The 17,367-nt window shown below is 44.6% G+C and overlaps 4 protein-coding genes across 5 annotated transcripts, besides 1 other annotated feature; 3 read left to right on the forward strand and 1 right to left on the reverse strand.

Annotated features, from left to right (window-relative positions):
* The first annotated feature begins 7,673 nt into the window (after positions 1-7,673).
* On the forward strand, positions 7,674-12,973 carry CG15322 (uncharacterized protein). Of its 2 annotated transcripts, none has more exons than NM_001298550.1 (5): positions 7,674-8,108; positions 9,109-9,328; positions 9,942-10,099; positions 10,204-11,116; positions 11,560-12,973. In NM_001298550.1, the coding sequence occupies exons 1-5, from the start codon at positions 8,085-8,087 to the stop codon at positions 12,465-12,467; spliced, it is 2,223 nt and encodes a 740-aa protein (NP_001285479.1). In that variant the 5' UTR covers positions 7,674-8,084; the 3' UTR covers positions 12,468-12,973. The 2 variants fall into 2 exon arrangements, with proteins under 2 accessions (NP_001285479.1, NP_608371.2); NM_134527.3 differs by having other exon boundaries at positions 7,885-8,108.
* A 914-nt stretch (positions 12,974-13,887) lies between these two features.
* Positions 13,888-14,265, forward strand: CG42583 (uncharacterized protein; the record flags this gene model as incomplete). Its single annotated transcript, NM_001169332.2, has 1 exon — positions 13,888-14,265. Exon 1 carries the CDS (start codon positions 13,948-13,950, stop codon positions 14,263-14,265), a length of 318 nt encoding a protein of 105 aa, NP_001162803.1. The 5' UTR covers positions 13,888-13,947.
* Positions 14,266-14,481: 216 nt separating this feature from the next.
* Positions 14,482-14,753: a mobile genetic element.
* Positions 14,754-15,104: 351 nt separating this feature from the next.
* On the forward strand, positions 15,105-15,571 carry CG34332 (uncharacterized protein). The gene is made up of 2 exons (NM_001103563.2): positions 15,105-15,318; positions 15,374-15,571. Exons 1-2 carry the CDS (start codon positions 15,201-15,203, stop codon positions 15,517-15,519), a joined length of 264 nt encoding a protein of 87 aa, NP_001097033.1. The 5' UTR covers positions 15,105-15,200; the 3' UTR covers positions 15,520-15,571.
* A 342-nt stretch (positions 15,572-15,913) lies between these two features.
* On the reverse strand, positions 15,914-17,283 carry Or19a (Odorant receptor 19a; the record flags this gene model as incomplete). The annotated part of the gene is made up of 3 exons (NM_080274.3): positions 15,914-15,979; positions 16,033-16,393; positions 16,547-17,283. The coding sequence occupies 3 exons, from the start codon at positions 17,281-17,283 to the stop codon at positions 15,914-15,916; spliced, it is 1,164 nt and encodes a 387-aa protein (NP_525013.2).
* Positions 17,284-17,367: the final 84 nt, after the last annotated feature.

The following is a 17,367-nucleotide window of genomic DNA, read 5'->3' on the forward strand; positions in this document are numbered from 1 at the left end:
CTCATTACTCATACCACACGTTGGCCGGGCTCAGAAAACTGGGCGGTGTCGCGTGCGTGAGTCACAAATTCGATTCACATGCGCTCCATTGGGTCGAGAGTGCAGCTCAAGAATGCGGAAATACTCACTTGAATAAAACAAGAGACACGAGTCCTGCAGTGTTAATTCGCGGCCAATCTAGTTAAAGTCAGCCCAAAACGAATTAAGCATTCCATGTAGAAATGAGGTTTATGTAATATATTTTACAGTTTTGTCAGAACATCCGTAATAATGTTCCTATTAAAAATGTATATTTTAACAGCCTAAAAGCCGCATTTAACTTAAGTTGAACCCAACACTTTATGGGATAGTTTCGATAGTTTCCTTTCGCTGGCAAATTAAATAAAGATATTAGTGGAAAAATGCAGCAGTGCGGTGAGCTATTTTAATGGGTACTTGATCGAAGCTAAATGTTAATTATTTCTGCTGCGTGGGAGAGGCGGTATCCAGTACCTTCCTCTTCCTGCCAGAAAACAACCGACAATTTGACGCTTTGGATGCCAGCGTGTATCAAGTATACAAAAACATGGGCCAGCCAAAGTCGAAGTGCCGCATTTCGATCGTGGCAACTGAAATGAAATGAAAAGTAAATTAAAAGTGGTGGCGGCAAAGGAAACGAAATTAGGCGTCGAACAAATAAAATATGAAAAATGTGCAAATTAGCTGAAATTCGTTCACGCACGAATGAAACGAGACTTGGTAGCGGGGAAATGATATAATTGCTGGGGCAGGAAACTTAACTGACTGAGTGAGTGACTCAACTCGACTTGACTCGAAAAAAAAATGTGGGTTTTTTCATAAGAAAACGGGGTGCCGGTAAAATGCAAAGTTGCCGCGCATGCTGCGAATGCCCCAAAGTGTTGCACACTTGACTGCCCCGAATGATGGCTGTGGCAAGTCGAACGAAGGGTGGCTGGGCTGGGCTGCACGATGAAAGCGCCCCAATTGCCAGCAGCGTTCACCATCCACTCGGCTGACTTATCCGGATTTACCCCCCCCCCCCCCCCACCACTCCGCGCCCATCCTTTGGGCGTCAATTACAAGCGGGCTGGGGCTCAGCTCCCCAGATCTCCCCTTTAATTTCCTGCCCGCCGGCCGCCTGTTGTTGGCGTTGCTAGTCAATGAGGGCTACATTTTTAATGGACTTTTCGGGAGCGCTGTCCACTCAAAACACAGAATCGTGCAATTACTTCGAATTATGATCGGATGCAAGCTGCACCCAATGTAAAATTCTTAACCTGGCAAAGGTTCCTTGCGAATTTCATGCGAAATAAATTAAAACCGATATTACAACGATTTACATTTAATCAAAGCCAGCCGATGTTTGCGAAGGTTTCAAAGTTATTTCGTTTATTTAGGAACAGTAACTCCTTGCAACTTGATTTGTATGGCTATTAAAATCAAGTTTTGGTTCTACATTAAATGGCAAAGGTTAGTCCTCCAGTTCCGTTTCTCACATCTGGAAATATTTGCATGTTTACAATGAATGTACACCTCGTCCATTGGTCGAAAAATTATGCGGGCACATGATTTCTCGAGGGCACTGGAAAAAAAAGAGGACGCCTTTCCTTCGAATAGAATCGAAACGGAGGCATTCTTTCTTCGAATCGTAATAAGCTTTGCAGCTTACGAAGGACCTGAATGACCACCAGCCACATCGAAAAAAAAAAAAACGAAAAAACCAGAAGCCAAAAGGAACCGAACCAGATGCACCGAGTACATGGCACCAATTGCAGGCACTTCTTGGGGGCTTGCTTACTTATTCATGGCATGGCTTCCATTCGGAGCTTGCCAATTGCCATTATTGCAGGGAAAAGGTGATTGCTACCCTTTAAGAAATGGGGTGTATTTTTGATACTAGCACTTGGTATTTGTACACTTGCATATACATAAGAATTGAAGTAATCAATCTGAAAGATATCTTAAGCTTGTTAATTTGAACTTAAAGCAGGCAATAGATATTGTACATTTATGATCACTTAAAATTCAATAGTAATATGCAACGCCATTGAAATTGACCAAAAAGGTACAAGGAATCAAATAGTCCGAAGAGAATTACTCGATTTTTCCTACGGATGGCTTGCAACCAAAGCCCAGAGTGTCCAGCCCTGCACGGCATTCCTTGTCGTTCGCCGGATACGGACGGCGATAGCGGAAATTATACTATCTGCTAACTGGTTTCGTAATGTTTACTTGGTCCTTTGCGCCGCACCTCGGATCGGAATGCATCCACAAAATATATTCAGTGAACAAATCGACGCCCGGCGCTCGGCGCTGCCTGAACTGGACTGGACTGGCTAGCATAGCAATTGCATTTAAAGAGTTTTTCATTTGACTGAGCAATTGTGTTGTTTATTTTAGTTGCGGCCATCGGTGGGTTTATTAGGCAACCTTTTCTGTGCATTTGGCATTTTTGGAGTCCACACTGAATCCACTGGCGAATGGAGCGCTCAGAAAGGAGGAGAGCCCACTGTCAGTTACAGGTTTTTTCTGATTTATGCTTAGATAAATGTCATGTTCATTTGCTAGCCGTGTTTGTTTATTCATATGCCATGATGCCCGATGCCTGATGCCTGATGCCTAATGCGAGATTCGTTTGCTGCCTTTTCGGCACGGTTGAATGCGTTTCCATGCATTTCCATGAATTCCAGCTAGATCCTTTTAGCCAAAGGACTAATTCAATTCAGTAAGGCATTCTCGTTCGGCAATATTCGACAACCATAGATTCATAGATTGCGACAGGATTCTACAGCGAGAAGATGATGAATGATAATCATTCGTACTTGGCAAATTCTTTTTTATTTCTATTCATTTATTCCTTCAACTGCTCCCCTTCGAAATATCACGCTCTCCTCCTGAGCCCCTTTCTGTATTTGATTAAATTAGTTGTCAGCTTGTATTCACTTTGTTCTCATTTTCATTCTTCGCAAACTTTTTCCGCTGGCCTGTTTTATTGTTGGCGCTGTTTGGATGTTTGTAGTGCCTCGTATTCCCTTGCCCAATTAAACGCTTTTTTTTCAGCCGCCGCCACCAAGCAGCAGCGACAGCAACAACAAAGTGTTTTTTGATTAAAATTAACGAAAGTTTTTGGCCTGGCTTAAAAGTCAAGAGAGCCAAGTGGGTGGTGGCTGGGCGGATGGGCGGCCAACAGGGAGTGACAACAAGTGGCCAAGGACACAATATATCGCGTTGAATGCCTGATAAGCTGCGTAAGCAAAAAAAAAAAAAAAAAAGAAGGAGAGCAACGCGAATAACAACATACAGAGAAATCAGGACTGATCAAAAAATTGTATTAAAAATACTTCGGCTTATTGGCTATTTTCTAAGAATTCATGGTCTATATTTTCATTTTAACTAGAGATCTTAATATTAAGCAACTGCTATGCCTTTATTTTTTGGTTTAAGAACAATTTTCGTTTATGTTTAGCAGAGATTTAGCTGAAGTTCGACTTAAGCAAGCTCGACTGTAGGCGGAAGCAGAGAAGGCTGAAAACTCAATTCGGCCCCAAACGATGTGAGCCACTGTGACAGCCACAATTCAAACAGTTTGGCAACAGAAATTGGCATCGTTTCAATGCAGCGCCAACTTATTTAAAGTCAACTGAACTGAGCTGAACTGAACGGCTGCGTTTTAAACAGCGCCGAAATCGCGCTCGTTTTCCCCAGCAAGTTGGGCACGGGCACACAGACCGCAAGCTAAATTACGTGGCAGATTCAAATGAGCATTTGAAGCATTTCCATGGAAAACTTTTTCGCCTTTTTCGTCGTTTTTGTCGTTTTCGTCGTTTTTCGTCTTTTCGCCCGTATCTGCTGCAGTGTGTGCGCACTTTTTTTTTCTCGTCAGCGCGGAAATTGTAATGAATAATTTAGCTTTTAACTGTTCGAGGAGCTGAGCAGGCCAACTTAGCTAACTTAGCTGGCCCGAGGTGGGAAGTTGGTTGTTGGGTGTTGGAAAGTTGGACGGATGCCGGGATGCTGCGAAGTTGGAGGAGTTGCTGGTGCCACGCAATCTGGTTTTTGAATGGCCAACTGGAGGGGGGGCTAAGTTTTCGGCCTGGCCCGGTTGCGTTGACAAGCGCTTTGGATCTGCAATTGGCCAGCGGACTTGTATGCCCCTGGAAGCGAATCCGAGATTGAATCTGGCTGCCCAGCTGAAAGATATATATTGCCCGTAACTGCGTTGCAAGCCAGCCACATTTGCCACATTGGGGGCTGCTTCGAAACAGAAACAGTAGGCCTTCATGTATCTCTATTTCCGAAGAAAAGGGGCAAAAGACCTTGAAAATATGCAATTTACTTTATAAGGCTTACAGACATTTACTTTGCCTACCTCCCCCCAGTTTGCAATAGTTTGCAGTTTAAATTATCGCTATGGCTATGGATAGAACTAAGCAATACAATTTATCTGTTTCCTAATAGAAATAGTGCGTATTGATTTATATTTATATTGTAGTAAAGATCGTATTTTTCTTGCAATAGCTTTGATTTTAATTAATTTAATTGTCTTTATTGTTAGTTTTGCTCAACATTTATGGTGTCAAATATACACTGCGATTAATTGCTCCTAATGAAGTTTAATGACTTTCCTGGCAATCTGACCAATGTTAATGGGAATTTTGAGCTCTAAGAGGAAAAAAAGGGAGCATTTTAAAAACTGTATTACACTGGCCCAAAAGTTGTGCCATTGTTATAACACTAAATTACTTGCGTTTATTTACTTTTTTTTTTTTGATTATCAGAAAGGTCGAGATATAACTTAGGGATTAGTTAAAATAAAATTATTAATATTACCCTACTACCTCTCAACTGCATTCAAGTTTCTCCCAGTGTACTCGATGCTGAGCAGCGGATCGTCGGAAGGCCCGAAAGAAGGCTAGTAGTGCACTTGTCGAGCCAATGTCCGTCGAAACCAGTTGAGTGGGGTGTCGCATTGGGGGACATTAGACATTGGACATTGGAGCTGGGGGATTGCAGTTGGGAGATTGCGATTTGTGGACCCCACCTGGCTGCCGATCTCGATTTCAGGCTGCATTTCGCCGAAAATGCGACAGCCCGAGGTGCATTTCCGTGAAAATAATTGACGCCAGCCGATTGCCGATTGCCGATGGCCGATGGCTTTGCACGCTTCCTTTTGGAGCTTTGATAACCAGTTTTGCGTTGCACTGATTTAGTTTCGTCCATTTCGAGCCATTCGATTGCATAAGTCCGATTGCCAACGCATCGCAACGCAGTTTCCTGGCCCCATGCACACCGCCTCCTAGCTACCAGTTCCCAGTTGCCAGTTGCCAGTTTTTAGTTCGCAGTTACCCCCTAATCCTGGGCTCCCTAATTAGTTTCTGGAACGGTCCGAGTCTGGCCATAATTTATGCGGCAACGCAATGAAATGACAAACTGGCGACGCAATCATTTGCGATTTGATACCGCCGTGGATTATCGGGTTGCATCGCGCGTAGCTCGTTTGTGCAACCGTCCAATAATTTGGGACGCAAATTGCGCTGGAAGGTTGAGGTGGGGTGGTCGGGTCGGGTGGCAAATTAAAATATTTCATTATAGAACTGATGCAATTATTCGTGGCCGAAAATTGGTTCTGTTCTGTTGTGTTTAAATTGGATTAGGTTAGATTTCCGAGCGAATTAATAATTATTTCACGTTTTAATTTGTAATTATTCGCATTTCGTTGGGAGCAGAGATTGCCAAAGCGATTTGACCACGTTGCCGTTTTTTTTTTCTCGCTGCTCTTAATAGTGCAATCGCATTTTTATGAATTTTCAAATAATAATCATTCTCTCAGAGTATTTTGCTTTTTAAAAAGAGTCTTTTGCAAACATAAAACGCTAGCCACACATAAGTAAATATTGTACATACCAAAAACACAAGCACAAAGATATTGGGCAATATTGTCTTCTAAGCTGTGCCAGGCTTTTTGAATATTTTATACCACACCAAAGGCAATTTGCGGTAAGTACGGGTGCATAAAAAGAAAAACAGGGAGCAGCACAATTTGCTGAATGTGAAAAAGTTTGCTCCGTTTGATTTTAGCACAATTTTCGCACTGGAGCACATCACATCAGATGCTTTTCATCCTGGCCAACCTTTCGAACCAACAAACTTGCTAAACAAAAACCAAAAACTAACCATGCATGCGAAACCGCTTTTTCGCCCACTTGCTACTTGCTACTTGCCACTTGCCACTAGCCACTTGCCACCAGCCACCAGCCACTGCCACCCATATCATCTCGTTGGCACTACTAATTATAACACTTTGCTGTCCGAGGAACAATTAAATGGATGTTACCGGGCTCAGCATGATTCTTGTGCACAAGAATTGGGAGACTTTTAACTTCTCCACCTGCAGTCATCCCAAAATCCAAGAATGCGAATGGCAATGGAGCTGTGGATGGACCTGTGGATGGAGATGAGGTGATGAGGAGAGATGAGATGCTCTTAACTTGCCGCACACATTTTATGTCCGACTGCAAATTGAGGGACTTTTATTTGACATGGCATGGGCATAGCATTTTTCGGCAGTCAAAGGGAGGGAAAGAGGGATGATGGGTCGATGGGTCGATGGGTCGGTGGGTCGTTCGGGGGGCGGAATGTTAGTGGTGTTGTGTGCCATTGCCAAAGTAACAGTTAAGTTTAATGGGAAGCCACTTGATTTTATTAGGAGCCCTCATAAAATCATCGTCCGTTGTAAACGCTTCGTTCCACAGCGGAAATGGCCAGGACGAGGCTTGCCTGGAATCCAAACAGCCGAGGTCCTGTAGTCGCCACAATCGCCTGCGATGCAAAAACAAACTCCTAATGAGTGCAAGCTAATCCCACTTGAGGAAACAACGCGAATGCAGCGAGAAGTGCTACTTAATGTAATGTGAGGAATTAGTACAAGTTCAATTGAACTAAAAGTTCTCGTGCCAAGCCTTATCGATTCGCGATGGGTGAATTGTGGAAGCAACAAGAATTGAAAACAAGTACTTTAAAAGTCATTTTAGCGAAGTTAGATCCTTCTAGAAATAAAAAAAAAAAAAGATTGTTCCAGCTTTGCATTATTTCATATTTCCACCCTTGTTGCAGTGCATCCATCATACATGTAATAGTATAATTATAATATAATAATAATAATATAATAACAATAATTTCGAATTTAGATTGGTTTCTCAAAAACTGGAAATTAGCGTAGGAGTACCTCATCAGATACAGTTGTTTTGTAGCAAAGCTTAAATAACTAATTTATCTCTGTTTCACCATTCTTGGCCAGTTGTTCCGATTAATTTGTTTTTTAAAGATTTAGTTTTTTAGACTCCTGGTTTTTGCGATCCTCTTACTTCCGATCACCGATGCGTAGCGATGCAGCACAAAAAGTCGATGACGCAAGCCAAATTGGAGCGTCGGATCTGCAGCTGACAATGACCATCGGTTAATGGCCATGATTGTGCTCCACAAATGGCTCATGGTTGGATCGCGGCGACACCACAAGGTGCTTGCCCCCAACGGTGGCAGGTTGCTGCTAGCTTGTTGCTAGTTGCTAGTTGCTGGTTGCGCGCTGCATGCTGCATGTTGCTGGTGGCTGGTGGCTGGTGGCCAGTTTGCAGCTGCAAGATACAAGGCGGCAATGCCAAGCGCTGGCTATAAAACGACGCAAGGCTGGCGAACCAATTTCACTCTCACTTTGTTGGCCAACACGCGAGCTAGCGATTTAAGCCGCCGCAGTAAAATCGCTAGCGATTTCGGCGCGTTTACTTAACCGCAGCAAGAGCAAACGTCTGCCTGCATTGAGCAAATAGCCGTGAAAAGTGTTTATAAATTTGTTTGGTTTAGTTTTTTTTTATTATTTTTTTGTTTGTTTTGGTTTGCCGCTTTTGTTGGCCCGCCCACACGAATCGAATTTTAATTGAGTGACAGAAGGAAACCAAATTAAAACGGAAAAAATAAGTGAACACACAAAATAAATTAAATATATACATTTGCCCATATATATATATATATGTATATGTGTGTATGTATGTATATGGTATATGTTGGTTTGAATAAATAAAGCAGCAGCCATGGGAATAATGCCTGTCATACGGGTAAATAATGCAAAATAGGATTAAGCCCATATAATTGAAATCGAACCCACTGAAAGTTGCCCATCAAATATTGATAACGATATAAATCAGCGCCTATTTTGATTATTTCCGCTCGATTGCTTGCCATCCTGTGCATTCAGATAACCGAAGGGAGATAATACTTACAAATGCAATGCGAGTCGCGATAGCACAACTTAATAATTCATTAAATGTTTACATGATATTCAATCATTTTAAGCACCCATCCTTTGAGGTTATTGAATTGTTCTCTTCCGTAGCCATGAAACCGCACAAATTCTTTTTCAAAATATTTGCAAATTAAATCAAATAAGATTATGCCCCCGTTTTTTTTTCACTGATGCCCAATTATTATGCACAAACGAAAGTATTGTATTGAATTGAAAAGTCGCCATCGAATAATTACGCCATTATAGATGAAACCATCATTCACCCAAAGCAGCCGGGCCAACTAACCACAATAAACGTGGCCAAGTCATTTCTCATCTCAAGAGATCAGATCGGATTTACATTATGTGCACATACGAGTACTATATACATATATGTACATATGTGAATACAAATAGCATATATACCATCGGATGATATTTGCTGCCATGCAGCTTATTAATAATTACCTTTATGCCAGGTTCATTGTACACACTCGGCTTAATTACGAGTATTAGTTATTAATCGCGTGTGCAGTGAAAAAACAAAAATAATAATGTGCGACAAGAGCGGAAAACAATTGCACTTCGGTGAATAAAATTTCATAATTGCATATAAATCATTTTAATTAAATTATTATTATGAATGGCAGTGCAAAGATTTTCGAATCGAACGCCTTTTTCCGACATTTAATGCACTAAATGAACGATGGGCGGCCATTCAACATCCAACGGCAACTTATTGCGTTGATTCCGATTTAAGTTGATTGCATTTCGATTCGCAAACGATTCCTCTCACGCTCACGCCCCAATGTTCCATGTTCTCTCTGTTCCAGGTACTGGCCGCCATCGCCATCGCCATCTGTTGCCTCTTGGCCACTTGCTGCAGCGCCGAGGACATCGAGGCCATTTCCAGCAAGGCCGTGGACAAGGTCGAGGCCATCCCCATCCCCATACCCACCTCCACCACCACCAGCACCAGCACCAAGCTGACCCCCACCATCGCGGAGGAGTCCAAGAGCAGGACAGAGAAGCGCGACTCATCGGATCAGACAGGTGGGCGGTGGTTACTTTTCCTTGTGCATCATTATTTAATGGTTATTTCAATTGGCTTCAGTCTTAAGGGGGTCTGTGGTGAATGTTCTCGATAGTTTATCGCTAGAAACTAATTTGATTTCACAGGAAATAAGGCGGGTCTAAGCCAGGTTCTGTCCATAACAATGCAGCAGGATGGAAAAGTCATTTTCGCTTAACAGTAACGTATAGAATAAGTTCCGATGGAAGTTCCTTAAAAATCGTTCAATCAGACGATTATAATTTAGACTGGTTAGTCTTAGTTTCAGCTAACAGATCTCCACCAAAAGAGGTTTCCCTCTTTAGCAGCTGAGATGTAACTTGTGTAAAATGATCTATGGAATATCAATTAAATATATTTACAAAATTTAAATTCAAAATTGTATGACTAGAGGATGTGTTTATCCGAGATGCATGAACTCAAATGCAAGTCTATCATTTTCTGAGATACATTATCTCCACGTGCAGCAGTTATTACGCCACACATGGCGCTCTCTCCGTGGCAGTAACAATTTAATTGTCCAACCAACTGCAGTTAGCGCCACAAGGTGATTTGCAGTATTTACAGTGACTGACCGCAAATTTGCCCCCGCAGGTGGTCCTTACTTGAGCCTATCGAGCAAAGACCCGCCGTTCCGACCGTATTACCCAGCCGGCAGCCACTTTGAGGCGGAGACGCCCACGCCCATCTTCGGACCCACCACGCTGCGATACACGGCGGCGGAGGCGGCACCACCGGCACCACAGCCACAGGTAGGCAGCAACCACAGCGAGTGCATTTAATTACGGCGCCGCAATCTCTGTTTGCATCGCCCAAGTGCCCCACACTCACTCACTTTGCCCCACCTATCCCGCAGGCATTCTACGGGCAGAAGGCGCCACCGCAGCACCACCGCTTCAGCTTTGCAGTGCCGCAGCAAGTGGAATCGTATCAGCGACAAGTCGCCTTTAAGCCAGCTGCCCCTTCGACGCAGCCACACCAGCATTCGCAATCGCATCCGCATCAGCATCAGCAGCCGATTTTCAATTACGGCGAACTTGAGCCGGAGGCGAGGGCCACAGCACCACTGACCCAGCACCACCAGCTGCAGCAGCAGCAGCAGCAGCACCTCCCACAGCACCACTTAAGCCAGCAGACGAAGTACCTGCAGCAGCCGCAGCAAAAGTTGCAGCAACGCATCCAGTATATAATCGCCATACCACTATCGTACATGCGGCAGTTGCAGTTGCAGCAGCAGCAGCATCAGTTGACATTGGGTCCGCCGCCCACCAGTAGTAGTAGCAGCACTGGCACTAGCACCACCAGCACGGCACCACCGTCAGCTAGCCCGGCAAACGGTAGGCATCCGTTGGTGCAGCTTCTAGGTCCGCTGGCCCGCGATCATCAGGGTCAGTACAAGCCCTACTACCAGTCGGATGCAGCCAGTGCACCACTGGCGGGACCCAGCGCACCGCTGATCCATCAGCCGTACCTGCAAATACCCACCAGCCTGCTGATGGCTGCCGCCCAGCAGCTGCAGCAGCAGCACCACCAACTCCACCAGCAGCAGCAGCAGCAGCAACAACAACCGGCTGTTTACGCCAAAGTGGCAGCCCCACCTGCACCACCGGCACCACCCAGTTACCAGCCCGCCCAGTTGATCTACCAGCCGCAGGCACAGGCGCACCACCACCAGCCGCAGATTCAACTGCAGCTGCAGCGAATCTTCCTGCAGCCACCGCAGCCTCAGCAATCCACCATCTACGCCGAGCAACCAGCTCCACTTTATGGTAAGCCAGCATATTAAACTGCATTAGTACGTCAAGTAAAACAAAAGACAGCGCTCGACTATCGAATACCCCTTTCTCCATTTCTTGCATTAAACTGCAAGTCTGGGTATTGTTATATAAATCCTTCGAGGGAAGCGATTCGCACTACATATATTACGTATACGTATTCCGAATATACGTATAAAACTGTCGCTTTTCCGCTAGTATGAGTCAATACAAAAGACAGATTAAATATTAAAGTCCGAAAATAATACAGCTTTTACAGCAGGTTCGTTTTGGGCACTCTAAGTCCTCGATTCGAGGGCTAACACTTTTGACTTCTCGCATAAAGCCTTAGCATAATCGGTGGTCTGGGTAATTAGTGGCTGGCAAAGTGCTCTGGGAGAGGAATTAGGCCGTGAAATCTGATGCGAGTAATCCCCTTGTTTCATTGCGCCTTTCAGCGTATCCGCTGCAGCAGCAACACCACCAGCACTACCAGAAGCCGCACCAGCAACAGACCCTGAAACAGGCGCATCAGTCGCAGCAGCAACACAAATACACGCCTGCAGCGCCGACATCTCCGACAGCATTGACAACATCAACAACGAGCACCGCAGCAACATCAGCTGCAGCAGCAGCAACAGCAGCTGCAGCAGCAACAGGAACACCACAGGCTGCAGCAGCAGCAGCAGCAATAGCGACACGACAGCAACACTTGCCCCTGGTGCACTACAATCCCATTTACGTGCAGGCACCCGCCGAGCAGCAGCATCAGCAGCAGCATCAATTTGCCATATTGCCACGTTTTAGCAATGGTAACCCCAAGGCCGTTTACAGCCTAACCCACGAATCAGCGGCAGCGGGGCCAGGAACGGGAATAGGAGCGGGACCGGGTCCCATTCACGTGGTCAGATTGTCGGCGGCAAATGGGCCGCCGATCCATCACTACAACTACAACTACCAGACGGCGCCAATGCTGCAGCCGCTCTATGGCCATGCCCCGCAGCAGTATGTGTCGTCCTATGCGGCCGGCGACGAAGTGCAAGGTCCCAAGTTGCAGGTCCCCGTTTCCGGTTCCGGTTCGAGCTCCGGCTCACTTTTGGCCGGACCCACGCCATCGCCTCTCATGACCGCGGCCTCGCCAGCCATAATACCATACTTCAGCCATCCTGGCGCCGTGCACTATGGCACGCATTTGTACCATCCGGGCGCAGCAACAGCATTGGGTGCAACAGCATCAGCCACATCAGCAGCATCAGCAGCAGCATCCGCAGCTGGGCCCAGAGCAGCGGGACCAAAGCAACAGTCGACCGCAACAAGTGGGGGACAGCTGCCAGGTGACAGTAACAATATTGTGAAATATCCCTAAGGCGATCAAAGCAACAATGACAGCGGCAGCAGCAGCAACACAAACGCCACCAGGAGCAACATCACCAACCATAACCCATCGCCCAGGGCGAGGATGGAACTAAGCTTTAAGCTCGGTTTCAAGACCCAGCAACTGGAGCAGCCAGGACCTTTCACTCCGTTCGGATTTCACATTTGTTATACGGTCTTGCTGCTCCTGTTTTTGGTACGCTGTACGCTAATTACGTATTTTACTCGATTTAAAAACCCCCCTTTGGAGCCCAAGCTCCCTTACCTGTTGTTATGCAAATGCGGAGCGTTGGCGTTTGCTTTTCCAACTTTTAATGAGTTCGCCCGTAGACGACGGTTTTTGTGCTCGTTCGGTTTTTTTTGTGTAAATATTTAAGAAATTTTCCAATAGACTCGCCAAATAAATATTTGCCTAAGCCTACATATACATATGTACGTACATACGTATGTTAATATTAACAATTATACTCACAATTAAACTCATTCTATAAAAAGTGGAAACCGTTAGTTTCATTTGGCAAAGGAGTAATGAGTAAGTAAAATCCATTGAAATCGATTGAATTTTTATTTGTTATATATATATTCTCCCGTGATACTATAATCGCTATTCTTATGTCAAGCCCGTTGTCGAACCGTTTAAATTGCCATTGATGGGTTACATAATTATGTTGGTAATTCAATATTTAAGTACACATTCAGCGGAATGACTACGAAAATGAATCAGATGGAAATTGTCGCTGGAACCGCGCATTGGTTAAATCATTAATCGCATATCCATTAATTGACTTATGTGGACTTTAGCCATGCACAGTGGGACAAAAAGTCAAAATGGGAATAAATCAAGCAGTATATTGATATAAACTATTTTGAATTAACAGGAATGCCAAATGACCTTTCCTAAATGGTGTTTGAATTTTTCAAAATACTATCCCGCTTGACTAGGCTCACCACAGTGCAAAGAGCAGAATTGAATTGCAATCAAGGGTTCGAAAAAATGAAACCAAGTTAAGCTGGGCAAATGGTCATTTTTGCAAATATGATAAGTTAATCGGTAGGAGTGCCACGCCCACCTTGCGGGAGGCTTCAATTAAAATGTCTATTACGGAATCCGCCTCTGGGTCAGCTGGTCAGCGTTCGTGTGGTGCAGCTGTCAGAGGAGTTTGTGTTACTTCAATTTCCGTTCAATTCATTTAATAATAACCGAATGCATTATGCAGCAATAATTAAGAGCCACAGACAGGTGAAAATTCCTCACCTGAAATGCAATAATCGCGCAGGAGCGATAGATAAAAAGCTTCGCTGATTTTGAGCTGTTCTGATATAAAAGGAAACATTTTAAAATTCGAATTGATTTTCAATTAAGTTGGCTATGCTTTCATTTCTAATAAGATTTTGTTCTGCCGGAATATTGTGTTCACTTTCTTTCACTACTTGACTGAGAAACCAATTCCAGTGCTCAACGGAATTTAGAAATGGCAGAGAAGTCGAACGCGGAAGCAAAGCCAACTGGAAAAAACGAGTTCTTGATGACAGAGGATCCTGAGCACCCGAGTGGATCGAAGGAGGGTTCGCCGTCCTCAGGATCTTCTTCTTCGACAACTGAAGCTTCTTTGAATACGATAAATGTGTCTACCCAGCGCCTCCATGAGAAACTAGAGGACCTAGAGAGGCAGATGGACCAGGATGAGATAATGAATGAGCATTTCATTCGCCTCATGGCTGTAATCCGAATGTTTTTTTATAAAATAAATATCATCTGGCGCGGTAGATGGGTAGATGATGGTAGATGACTTGGCAGGACTCTTTTATTTTCATACCGGGTTTTGATACTGATTTTTGATTTCACCACCCAGTCGGAGAGTTCACAATCCTTATAGACATCTTTCTCAACAACCGAGGTCGTCTTTGATAACCATCCTGATCCTGAATACATCGATGACATCGACAGGATTTGCACGGAACTAATTTCCCTTGTAACGGAAAAAGTGGAAGTCGGCGGGACCAAAATACCAATTGATCAAAAATAATAAAGATTTAAAGTCTAAGAACTTGTGAATTGAAGGACATATTTTGTCAAATTTACAAAGCATGAGCATACGTGAGCACACATACACTTGTCGCCGTTCGCTGTATGCGTAGAAGAGAGCTGCTGGCTGTAAAGCTCTCCGCTCTCTGGCTCTTGAACAAAAGGATTCTTGATTCAAAGGAAGCCTGGAACCAGCTCGAAAATATCGGGTGCAAAAATATCGTATCGCATCTTGACATTCTACTGTCTTTGATCGAATGGTCGAAATAAGTAGACCAATATCATGGGCATTCGTGAAATGGTTCTAATTAACGAATAATAATCTAATAACGAATATTCTCAGCTTTGCCTTTTTTTTTTGGCGCTTCCTTTTACGGATCTTCTCCGGTTCTATAGGTTCAGAACGATATATATATAAAGAAAGATATATAAAAGAATAATCAAAAATCACAAACCGAAAAACAAGTTTCGAGATTTGTCAAAATGCTTAAATGATTTAAATATGGCAATATTTTTCACACTTTGTATATTTGAGCTTTCCTACTTTAAAAGGAACCATTCAAAATCCATATTTATTTTCTATCAAGTTGGCAAGTTGCTGACACGTGGCATGACGTTTCGTTGTGATTGACAATAAAGTTCACTCTCATCGCACCATTTTTCTGACAAACCGGCTACAGAATTCAACTGAATTTAGAAATGGCAGACAAGTCGAACGAGAATGCATATTCAACTAGAAACAACGAGTATTTGACGAGGAAGGATCCTGAGCAGCCGAGTGTATCGAATATGATAAGTTCGCCTACTTACACGGAGGGTAAGCAGTCCTTACAGGCTTCTTCTTCGACAATTGAAGCTTTTTCTTTTTGAAGAGATCCAGCGCATCGATGAGGAAATACAGGACATGGAGAGGCTGATTGCCCAAAAGGAGAAGGAATGTGAAATACTGTACCTATTTCAGCTCATGCATGTAATCCGAGGAGTACTAAGCCAAAATCAACATTTGCAGGACATCTAGTATATGCGATTACTGTTAACTTATTCCCAAATAATAATAAAAAAAAATAATTAAAATGCTTATTTGCTTTTTTCGAGCAATGAAAAGGCGATTGATTTTTATGTAGTGATTTCAAACGATTAATGTTTATTTACTTTAGCGAACGATTATTTATTCTTCATCGATGCGTCTATGCTGAACTGCGTCTTCAAAGTTGTCATGTTTGAAAATAACAAATTTAGGAAATTCTGGCGACTGCGGGTAGACCAAAGAGAATGCCATTGCCGAGTTCTGCGACTATCGGATACCTCTTACTCAGATAAAGTCAGTGCGAAGCGAATAGGAAAGCGACTGTTTCCCAAGTGTGTGTTTGAACATATGAATTATATATACTATATTGCCTACGATTTCAGTTCTATTCAAGGGACGTTTTACGAATTTCATTCAGCAGAGTAAGCATGGTGTACGCTCCCTTAATCATCTGCAAAAAATCGCTGATAAGGTGGGTAAATGTTAGCTTTGTACAGCACTCACCACCGTGAAGGTCTTCATGCTGATGGGCACAATTACGCCGGAGACCAGGATCATTGGAATCTGGCAGCGTGCGAGCATCAGGAGCAGGAGTCTCCGAAAGTTAACCGACTGGGACAGCCAGTTGCAGCTGTAGACAGCGGTCAGGAGGCTCTCCCCTTCCTTGCAAGGTAGCTCCGCCGTGTAGCAGAGAAGGAGGGTCTCCGTGGTGAGGATCACCAGCAGGAACAACATATTCATGAACCTCATGATCCCGACGTTCCCGAAGAGTAGAAAGTAGCAGATTGTGCACTGCGCACACGCCGTGCTGAAGAACTGCAGAAAGCAGGTCATCGAAAGGGATCTCTCCAGTGACTTGAAGAGGCTGTAGTTGAGAAAAAGGATATAATAATCTTCAATGACAATGAAGATGTTTGGCACGCCAAAGTGTGTGTACATACGCCTTTCGATGAAGGTCAAAACTCCCGAAATGCTTTAAAAGTTCTTGCATTGGGAGATGAGATTTCCTGACACTCACCGCAAAATGATCTGGTGGTCGTGGATGTAACCAACCAGAATGGCCTGCATCCGAACCGCCGGTAGTGGCGCGCCATATCCCAATTTGGAGACCCGCAGGGCGAGCGCCTTGGTGTGGACACTGACCAGGATGAGGTAGGTGCCCGGATAGGAGCTCAGATTGAGGACAAGTGTCGCATTCGCCATGAGGGCGGTCGTGTGCAGCATGGCGGTGGCCAGGTAGGCGGAGGTGCTGTCCCTCCAGTTCCAGGGAATCCAGGTGGGGTACATCAGCGTGGGCTCGCTGGACGCGGATATGTAGATGATGCCAAGGACGACGGTGCACGCAAGGCCGCGAAAAATGGTGCGGAATATGAACTCGGCCCGCTCGATGCCGGCCATAATGATCTGGCGTTCGTCGTCGCAGCCAAGCCGCTTGTCCAAGAGACGGAGCAACCAGTGGCTGCTGATCATCTGGCCGCGCATCCGACGGACATTGATCAGCTTAAGCATGTAGAGCGTGTGCGGCATGGTCACGCAGAGGCTCTCGCAGAAAGTCTCCAGCGAATTGGACTGCAGGAGATTGACCGAAAAGGACACCCAGATGCAGATGTGGAAGGTTACGTTCCACACCATGGAGTACGCCGTGTAGTGGCGACCCCAGAAGGTCCTCTTGCCCGGCGGATGGATTCCCATAATCCTGAAGATGCGCCAGTGGTTAACCAGAGCCCTCGTTGAATCCACCTTCGATATGTCCATGGTTGTTCGCCTCTTTGAAGCAGCTCTCCGCGTTCCGACCTTTTTATATTCATCCAATAAGCCACCTATGCCGCAAATTATGCA

The sequence above is a fragment of the Drosophila melanogaster genome, chromosome X, assembly GCF_000001215.4.
Source record: "Drosophila melanogaster chromosome X".
Lineage (NCBI taxonomy): Eukaryota > Metazoa > Arthropoda > Insecta > Diptera > Drosophilidae > Drosophila > Drosophila melanogaster.

What these genes read in the sequence shown, in the direction of transcription:
- CG15322 (NM_001298550.1), top strand. Translation starts at nt 8,085, where the DNA reads ATGGGAATAATGCCTGTCATACGG. An exon ending in CGACTCATCGGATCAGACAG is followed by an intron (nt 9,329 to 9,941) that starts GTGGGCGGTGGT and finishes TTGCCCCCGCAG; the next exon opens with GTGGTCCTTACTTGAGCCTA. An exon ending in CACCGGCACCACAGCCACAG is followed by an intron (nt 10,100 to 10,203) that starts GTAGGCAGCAAC and finishes CCTATCCCGCAG; the next exon opens with GCATTCTACGGGCAGAAGGC.
- CG34332 (NM_001103563.2), top strand. Translation starts at nt 15,201, where the DNA reads ATGGCAGACAAGTCGAACGAGAATGCATATTCAACTAGAAACAACGAG. An exon ending in TTCGCCTACTTACACGGAGG is followed by an intron (nt 15,319 to 15,373) that starts GTAAGCAGTCCT and finishes TTCTTTTTGAAG; the next exon opens with AGATCCAGCGCATCGATGAG.